At 45.9% G+C, this 9,640-nt stretch overlaps 1 protein-coding gene across 3 annotated transcripts; it reads right to left on the reverse strand.

Moving 5' to 3' along the window:
• Positions 1-479: 479 nt before the first annotated feature.
• LOC134137173 (protein mono-ADP-ribosyltransferase PARP12-like) lies at positions 480-9,346 on the reverse strand. Of its 3 annotated transcripts, XM_062569833.1 has the most exons (9): positions 9,227-9,346; positions 8,873-8,994; positions 7,576-7,723; positions 6,675-6,795; positions 5,468-5,579; positions 4,193-4,271; positions 3,264-3,394; positions 1,361-1,512; positions 480-822 (listed from the first exon to the last, which is right to left on the reverse strand). In XM_062569833.1, exons 3-9 carry the CDS (start codon positions 7,633-7,635, stop codon positions 542-544), a joined length of 936 nt encoding a protein of 311 aa, XP_062425817.1. In that variant the 5' UTR covers positions 7,636-7,723; positions 8,873-8,994; positions 9,227-9,346; the 3' UTR covers positions 480-541. The 3 variants fall into 3 exon arrangements, with proteins under 3 accessions (XP_062425817.1, XP_062425825.1, XP_062425835.1); XM_062569841.1 differs by lacking the exon at positions 8,873-8,994 and having other exon boundaries at positions 9,050-9,346; XM_062569851.1 differs by having other exon boundaries at positions 5,468-5,558; positions 8,873-9,346.
• Between the last annotated feature and the right edge of the window lie 294 nt (positions 9,347-9,640).

A 9,640-nucleotide genomic window follows, 5' to 3' on the forward strand; every position in this document is an offset into this window, starting at 1 on the left:
ATATCCCAAGTTCTCTTGACCTAAACGTGTGGAAGCGCTGCTGTGCGACAAGGAGTTACCCGATGGTGACAGGACAAGGACATTGATACTTGGATATGGTGTCACCAGTGGGATGGGCAGGGTAAGCAGTACTGACAGCAATGTGATCAGGAAACAAAGCAAAGTTCACCCCCAAGGTTAATTATAAGGTTTCCAGGATGCAGGAATTTAATGCCATTTACTGGAACAGCAGGTTATTACTCCTTCCTTACACACTATGGTGCAGGTGCTTTCACTTTTCTTCCTTCAGCATTTCCCACTCAGCACATCAGCCCCATCCCAGGCTAGAGAAAGTAGAAGATAAAATTTAGCACTTCCACTGAGCGGTGCCAAACAAACTATCTCAAAAATCCTTCAGGGGATTGGTCTTGGTTCATAACAGATGTTCTATAGCATCTCAAAGAAAAAATGTTTTATACAGCAAGTACTAAAATTGTGCATACATTAAAAAAAGATTTATAAAAGTATCTCAGAGTTAGTCCAAATAAATTTCTGTCGTCCTTTAAAGGATCATACACCTGGACTCTCTGCTATACTCCAGAATATAGGCAGGGTAAATCTGATGCTTCTCGAAGATCACAAAGATGGAAGGATCCCCTGGATCATCCACACAGCTGTCATAAAGCCTGTTTACATTCCCTGGTCTGGGCGGAGGACGAAGGTATTCTGAGTTTCCCTGAACAAAGTCTCCGACAAGAACATGAGCTACAAACATGCTCTGGTGACCAGTGCCGGATGAGCAGTATTGATGAGAATAACTGGCATCTCTAGCAAAGTAGCTTCCTAGGGAGCAGAGAAAGCCACACGTAAGAAAATACATTAATGTATTAATATATTAAGCAAAGTAACAAACAGCTGCTATTGGCACTTTGACAACCGCCAAGTCAGCAAGCACCTTGTTCTCGTTCCCACTCCACAAAGCTCTAAACACAGCCTTGCCAGGTGCCATTTCTCCATCCACCTCGCAGCCCTCCCTGACCAAAAGTTCTGCTTAACAGCAGGTACTGGAGGCAAGGAGGGATGTTTCCAGTCCCACCAGAAGCACGCTTGCTGCGGACACCACCTGCAGTGAGCGCACGGAGGCAGATGGACAGGAGAGTGGTGTCAGCACCAGTCAGTCCCCTCACAGCAACCCACAGACCTGGCTGGCACTGGCAGCCCGCAGCATCGGTAGCCTACTGCTGCAGCCCCTGCATCAGCTTCTCCCGGGTCAGCAGAGGTCCTGCCTCAGCACACTGCACCCTACCATCGCTCAGGGACCTCTCTCTGCCTCCTCGCCATAGCTGGACCTGCCCTGAAACACAGGCTCTTGCCCTCCTACCTTTTCCATACAGCGTCCCGTGAGCCCCGCAGACCCGCCAGTCGAAATTCTGCTCGCAGATGGCAGCTAGGTGGGACGGGCTTGTGCCGTGGAACAGGAGCCGCTCATCCACCCATCTCGAATTCTTGACCTTCTTCATCTGCTCCTTCTGCCTACGGATGAAAATGAAAGATAAATTATCCTGGTTCAAATGAGGGCAATTTCCAAACCCAACTCCTCCTCCTTTTGAATTATGGAGGAACAGTGGCACAAAACACTCCAAGTGGGTTTACTGCATGCTTTGCACTGTGTTGACACCCTACTGCACAGCTGGCTCTTTCCAGACAACAGAAAGATCTCAGCATCATTACAGACCATGTCACCCGTAACTTCTTACCATATCAGAGAATGAAAAGACAAACATCTCCTGACTGCAAATTGGTCAGTTCTCAGGTTACATAAATCCTGAATGCATAAACACAGTTTATAAAACCAAATTGTATGAAGTCACAAGTCATGAGACCATTTAATAAAAATGATTTTATCTCTATCCATACTTCTATCCCAAAAGTTCCCAGCTTTTAAAGTATCCAGTGTGGAAGAGACTAAGAAATAACAAGAACAAATGTGAAAAGCCACAGCTCAGTCGCAATGCTAGATAAAAGGAATAGATAGGGGTTTTTTTGAGTAACGTTAGTAAGAACAACACATACAACTGGTTAGGCAATGTGATTAAAGGATCATCCCTTTGCACACAAAGGAGCACAGAGGAACAGTGATGGGGGGAGACCCCAATAACCTTGTCAGAGAAAGGAGCTCCTGCCCCAGCCCCTCTCCAGGTTGTCCCACGGGAGCCATCAGCCTGTGGGCCAGGGGGACACCCTGCACCATAAGCCAAAGGGAGAGACTCTCTAGGTCACCTTACAGACCAAGGATGGTCACTACCTTGGGGTTTGGAACCTGTTATGAGGTGCAGGGGAAGAACATTTGGAGATTGCACAAGACTTCTTACAGGATGTTAGGGGGAAGGATCACTGTGGGGAAAGGGAGGGACCAAGGCAGTCTAGGGAGGAACAAGCATGGGAAAATGGAGAGATGAGGGGATAAAAGGGAGCAGTTGCATGAAAACATACTGCTTGTCAGTTTGCTTTTCTGGCCATGCCCTGCACCTGGTCTCCACAGTCTGTCCTGTCTCCTCCTTAAAACTGCATTTCTGACTATTTTTCTGGGTCTGGAGGGACTCTCTACTCTGTGTACATGTGTGTGTACGAAGGTCTGTGGTGCCAGCAGCTGAGTAAGTACATATGCCAGTACGTGAGAGCTAGCAGCTCTCAAGCCTGGCTAGTAGGATAAGGGGCCTAGAAGCTAGGCACTAAAGTGGTCGTAAGTTTGCGGCAGATACTAGAGAGACCAGAGGGTCTGAGAACTGGCTACCTGAGGGACCAGGAGGTCCTGATGGGAGAAACAGTGGGGTCTGGGGCCTGGCTGAGAGACCTGTTTGCATGTGTGTGACACAGCTGGGGAGCTGGGGACAGGGGTGGCAACTGGTTAGATTAAGCGTCTAAGGCCAGCTGCTGCAGGGATCCATGCTGTATGTATGTGTTCCCCGTTAACAGGCCTTTATACTGATCAGCCAGAAAGGACAACAGGATGAGGCCACTGATGCTGCTTGCATTTGTGAGTGCTGTGTTTTCTGTCTGTGCTGAACTGTGTGGCTGGTCATGCATATATGTTTATGCTTTGTACATACGCCTGCTGGAAATAAATGCTCAGCCTCGCTACTGGGCAGACCTGGGGACACCTGGTCACCTCTGTCAGGCCTCCTGATTCAGCAGTCTGTAAGAATACTATACCAGGAACCACCAGTGCTTTTCTGCCATTAGAATAACAAAACAAAACAAAAACAAACAAACAAGATACAAACCACTGAAAAACTTGCCAAAGTGCTGGGTTCTGGATCCTCTGCAGTCTGCGGATGCTGTAATCTTTCATTGTCTTCTGAAACAGACTTTCAATTTTTTTGTATTCACTGGCAGTGTACCTGAGCTCTACCAACTGAAGTTTTTAAACATACAAAAAATGAAGTGTCAAAGGTTTTCCATACCACTCCTTCCAAAGGATTCATCAACCTCATCTCATTAAAGGGAAAAGCCCTATCATTACATTCACAAATTTTTCCTGTCTTCCCCAGTTAACCATCATCTCCCCTCGTTCACTCCCACTTCTCATTTTAAATACGGATACTGAGGGCTGGCTGCACAAGAAAATGAATGCTTCCCCACACGAGCTTGTTTCAGTGGACACACTTCTGCACCTAGACTACTTTTACTTCAGAGTAGCCTGGAACAGAAATGCACAACAGTATTCAGGGTGCAGAACAGTGACTCTCTACTTCACTTTAATTTGACATCCTAGCTCCTCCTGCATTAGTTTCCTTACAGGAATGTAGGTTCACTACAGCAAATAGCATTTTGCCTCAAATATACCAATGAAATACTTTGAACCCCTTCAATACGCAATTCGTCCAGTCTATCAGAGGATCAGGTGCCTTCGGAGAACACGAAGGAGAGGTCAAACCAGCAGCGGCCAAAAGGCCATCCTTATGCCCGTGTGGTATACGCTTGGGGCCTCAGAAAGTCTCCCAGGAGACACAGGCCTATTCTGAATGTGAAACTGTTCAGTCTTATCTATTCTCAGAGCTGTGCGTTTCATAAGACAGGTTTAAAAGCTGGGCATGCTTCAAGAGCCTTAGTCTTTGGAGCCGAGTATCATATTTTATACAGTTTACTTCTCAGAAGAATTGATTATGGACGCAGTTTGCCCTACATATTGGAGAGGTAAAAGAGGATGTACCTTGTACCCTATATCAGGCAGTGCGGATTGGTCCCATTCTGGAGGATAGAGAGAACACATCAGAGTTGTGTGTAACTGGCTGCAGAGAAGAAAAAGGAGCAATTCAGCTGATGATACTTCAATGAAGTCCCCTACCAGAGAACGAAGACGGCTCTATGGCAGCCTTCAGGCATCTCTGGGGTTTTTTTTACACTCCACATAACAGTTCGCTCTGTCTCCAGTTTGGTTTCCGTAAATAACCTAGCATCACTAACGTGTTTCTTTCCAGGTGAAGACACTGTAGGAGAGCTTCAGTCTAGAAGTAACACAGGCTCATAGCCAGATGGTTTGTACAACTGATCCCAGATAACCTCCATTCTAGCTGCTTGAACCTCTAGGAAACTAGAAGGTGAGCTCCTTCTCTCTCCATCTGTCTCATCTTTAAACAGCTGGTCAGATCCATGGCCTGCCTCTACCAGCCTCCCAGGCCAGCCAGAGGGATGTACAGGAAGTCTTGCATGGACAGTTGTGCCTCCATTAGTCACCACGTGCTTAACGACTTCCAGCACAAGTCCTTAGTAGCCCTCCTGGCATGAATATTTTGCCCCAAAGTACAGAAGTATTAGCATCCATACAGAAGCTTGGATTTGTTTTTTGTTTAAATCAGCCAAACAGTTGGCTTCAAATATCCTGCCTGCTGGTGATTTTCTGAAGCCCCAAAAGGCTCTTTTTAAAATAAAGCAGTAGCACAACTAACTATTACAGCAGGTAAGCTCAATTCTGTCAGGCTGAACTTGCTTTTAAAAAGCAGTATGACAAGTGTATCCCAAATAAATGAATCTAGTTCATTTTATTTGGGGGAATTTGCCTATGCATTTCATTTTATTCTCTGCTCTCTGAGAGATAGCATTATCTACTCCACAGTTCCTGGGACAGGCAGTCCCTTGCTTCTACTCCTTGCACTGTTTAGAACTGTTAGGGTACAAACATTAGGACTAAATATTCCCCTAGGGTCAGCCCTATGTGACCTTGCCCTTACAGAGGAAACAAATCTACTCTAGGGGTCCTCATGGCTGCCAGAAACTGCTGCAAAACATCCCTCAAGCACATTTCACAGAGTTGTTGCAATAGCTTATAAATACTATCATAGCAAAACTTAACATTAAGCTGATCAGCAAAAGATGTCTAAAAATGAATTTAAGAAATCTGGAAAAGAATTCTAATGAGGCAGGAAAAACTTCTCAGTAGAGAGGCACTGTCATCTAGAGGCATTATTAAATAATTAACATATTGTACCTTCTTTCTTGTCCACTTCCAGAAGACAGAAATCCTGGCAATCGGACAACTTTTCTTCGAGTTTCATAGATCAAATTTCTTTGGACCATGTCTTGAAAGAAAAACATGATGACTCAATAATTAGGCAATTTATTGTCAGGCACACATTTCTGTGTGTTAAAAAAAAGAAAGCAAGAAAATGAAGGTAGCCCTCAATACTGAAAGATAATATTCTTTCCCACCCCATGCTTCACAGCTTGAGAAAATTTCTGCTTGTGCTATGTCTGCTTGGAAATCAGTAATGTCCAGTTGGAAGCTCACAGGATGTTTTCTTTTGTCCTTCTGCCTTTATCTTGGAGGAAATGGGAATGATTGCTAGCACAGCTTGTGAAGGCAACACCCCAATTACTCCTGCACATGGCCCAGAGTTTACCTCCAGGAGCTGCTGTTCACATCCAGGCTGCTGGCCAGAGAAAACTATATCTGATGTCTGACTTACAGCAGAGAAGTGTTTTTGATATGACAGAAGTCATAAATCTATTTTTCCTGGCAGTGCCGGATTGTCACTTGGTGCAAAAAGGCAGTCCTCTCTTTTTGGTCACAGAGCACACACTGCATGACAGAGCTAGTTATCCAAGGCTTCCTGTTTTAAACACCAGTTTCTGTTCATACCAGGGAACAGATCTAAACTTTGTAAAACTAAAATTAATTTTAGGATGGTTAAATAAATTATGAAAAAATTAGGAACAGAAGAGCGTTTCTGTTTCTCCTTCCTTCTCTCTGGAATCAATCCTTATTTTTCCTTTGCTGTGCTAGGTGTTTTCTCTCCCCATAACTAGCCTGCAAGAATATCTACCAGGCTCACTTGACCATTTGACATTTCAGTTCTTTTTATTTTTTTCTTTATTATTTCCCCTTTTTGCTCCTATAAGCCCTGATGCATAAGCCAGATGCTGTGGAGAGTTTACTCTCTGTTCTTGTTCTGAATATACGGCATTGCCAAAGATGTTTTTTTGATTACAGATGGACAAGTATAGAAGCTTGAGCAGGGTATGTCAAAATTGCAGAAAAATGCATTTAATTTTCATGGTCTGCTCAGAGAACACTTACAAAAGGGAAAAACATGTTCAAAGAAATCCAGACACAGGGTGACAGTTGTGTGTATGAAGGATGCTACCTTAGAGTCAGCTACACTGTGTAATGAACTTTAAATTAAGAGATACTTCACCTCCAAAGTTTATCTCATATTGCTGAGAACCAGCCCTGAACAACAGAGTGCCTTTCTGATTAGCTAAAAATGCTTTCTCCAGATCTGCAGATGTTACTGTGGCAGAGCAATGATCCGGATGCTAGAAAAAGAACAAAGAAATTATACTTGTTAGAAACTGGCCTTTGGTTGAGGTGACACTGCAGGTACACATCAGTGTTTCACCCATAACCTATTCCCTTTTTATTAGATGACTTTGTTAAATAAGGTTTCTGCACTGAGTGCAACCATTCAATACAATGTCGAAAGTACCAAAGACACCAAGCTATATTTATTCAAAAATTTACCACCATCCCTCTCAGGACCCACAGTTTAGCCACCTTCTGCTCACTGTTTCCTGAGAACTCCTGTAGGGCACCTCTTGCAGCCCTCTTAATGGAGAACACAACACAACACAGGAGCCTCCACGGGAGATGTAATACAGCTGGGCAGATAGCTGTATCAACAGGGAAGGGTAGGGATGTGAAGGCCGCAGGTTAATAACAGGATGCCATTTTAAACTAATCTCTAAGACTTCAATCATTTTGCTCTTCAGGATCATAGTGGTATCCACCACGGAGAATAGCTGCTAGCTACAACAGGAAGAAGCGTTCAGTCCGTGGGGGTCAGCTTCAATGAGAAGAGTTCTATCACCTCTGGAAAAATACACTAGTTTTCAAAGGTAGTCTTCTGAAAGCTTTCACAGAGCATCAGCACTGCTTTGAGGGACTATGAACAAGACAATTCCACCAGGTCATCAGAAGAGCATTGCAAGGACATCCACAATTTATGTAAAGGATACAAGCTGTAAAACAATGTGCCCTACATAACTCTCCACAGATGGCTAAATGAGGGCTTTTGGCATCAGCTCAATTGCTCTCACCTGTTTGCCATACTCAATCCACTGCCCAGAATCATCAAGCCAATACCAGGCATATGTCATTCTGGGTGTTGGTGGCAGGTAGGTGGACAGGTGAGTCCAAGGATAAAACCGGTGCAGAAGAGTCAGTCAGCTTCTGGCTGCTTCAAGCCTAATATTGAGAGAGAAATCCAGACTCAGTACTGGTGTTTTCCAAAACTGTCAGACTGTTTGCTATCCCTAGTGAGATCAGAACTCAAATCACTTCCCAGAAAAGGAATCCCTTCTGGTTTGAGATTAGAGTTCAACTGCAACCAGTTCTGTAGCTTGGACCTTGGCCACCATTCTTCTCTAGAATACATTTTTTGAAGAAAATGCAACTGGCACAGCAAACTGTTTGCTACACTAAGGCCAAAGGTGCCGTCCACCTAGCAGCAGTAAGACTTGTGCTTTTGGTGGGTGCTCGCAGCCTCCCCTCTCTTACCAATCGGGAGGGCAAAGCAGCTGCTCAGAGTTACTCAGTAAGCAGAGGGGGGGGCACAAAACGCTCACAAGCTTAAGTCCAAGCCCTTGCGCTCTCTCCCCGAGATGCTTAGCTGCCTTTGACACCCCACGGCGCTTTGGCAGGTCTCATCCACGCGCGGCAGGCTAGTCATGCTGGAAGGGAGGTTTAGTGAGAGGTGTTCCCAGCCAGAGGTTGTCACGGTACAAAGGTTCGTGCACGCAAAGGCCTGGCGGCCACCTGGGTTTCAACAATTAGTACTGAGGAACGGGTTTCCTGTGCAGCCCTTCAGCCAGCTCCATATCTTCCCGCCAGGCTGCTGCTGCTCTTTGGACACAGTATCAGCCAGGCCCCTTCCTAGAAAAACGCTCCCAATTCTCTTTCAAATCCCAGTTGCAGGAGTTTCACAAAATCCTAGATTCTCGGCAGCTGTCTTTTTTTTTTTTTTTTCATCTAATTTGTTTCTGCCATTCTCCCCACCCCGTACACAGCTGCCAAAACAGAAGAATTTGAAGTTTTTCTCCCTGGTTTTCCTCCACCCCTGTTCCCTCTCTCCCCACTCCGTGAACCCATGCTAAAGCCCCACCGAGCCCCGCTGCTCCCACTTTGAGCTGTTGCCATTTGCTTTCCAAAACCACAAGGTAAGTGCTGCTTTCACTTTCATCCGCTAGCAGCTTGAGCTCTCCTCAGGGTTTTTTTTTTTTTTTTTTTTTTTTTTTTTTTTTTTAACTTGTTGCCTCCAACCAAAAGGAAACAGAGGGGAAGCACTTAATGAAGCAGCAGAAATATTTCCCTGGTGGGACATGTAGCATCCTTCACCTTTTACTGAAGATTCACTATCTGGTCCTGTGCAACAGAAAGCTCGCTGGCAAATTTGCACTTCATCTCTCCATAGCTGTAACTTCTATACGTAAAAAGCCACGATCTCCCTGGTGTGCTCTCTGCTCAACACGGAGGAAGAAAGAAAGAATTAATGAAGTCAGAAACACAGCTTACGGTATCGCTAACTGCAAGCAGGTGTCCTTCCAGCAAACCTTAAGACAAAGTCCACAAACCACAGACTCTTACTTCCTTTTCCCCCCTCACTGCCTTCCCCTCCCAGCTTAACTTCGCTGAGCAAAGAAGAAACCTCAGAGCCGGGCACCCGCCGTCCTCCTGAGCACGTCTACTCACGGAGCCCTGGTGCAGGGCTGCCCAGCCACCACCTCCGGGAGCCTGGGATGGCAGTCACGTGGCCGTGAGTCAGAGGAGCCCTCTTAACCCTTGCTCCACGTGCGAGGGGTCCCTCGTGTTCGTTGTGCCCTTCGGGCACGCACTGCAACCAGCCTGTCGGAGCTTCAGACGAACTCCTAGCGACGAGCCCGTGCGGCGGGGTCTCTCGCAAAGCATCGCTCCCTGAGAAGTCCTAGATGCCTTTCCGCTAGCCGCTGCCGCTTAGGAAGCGAAGCTAAACGGCGTTTCCTGCCTGTTATTGTCAGGGATGCACAGGCACTTGCCAGCTGTGAGCGGAAAGGGCAGTGGGGCTCACAGCATAGGCAGATGCGTCAGTAAAATCAGCATTCCTGCGAGCCAGCCTCGTTTAGCCCC

The sequence above is a fragment of the Rhea pennata genome, chromosome 1, assembly GCF_028389875.1.
Source record: "Rhea pennata isolate bPtePen1 chromosome 1, bPtePen1.pri, whole genome shotgun sequence".
In the NCBI taxonomy this organism is placed as follows: domain Eukaryota; kingdom Metazoa; phylum Chordata; class Aves; order Rheiformes; family Rheidae; genus Rhea; species Rhea pennata.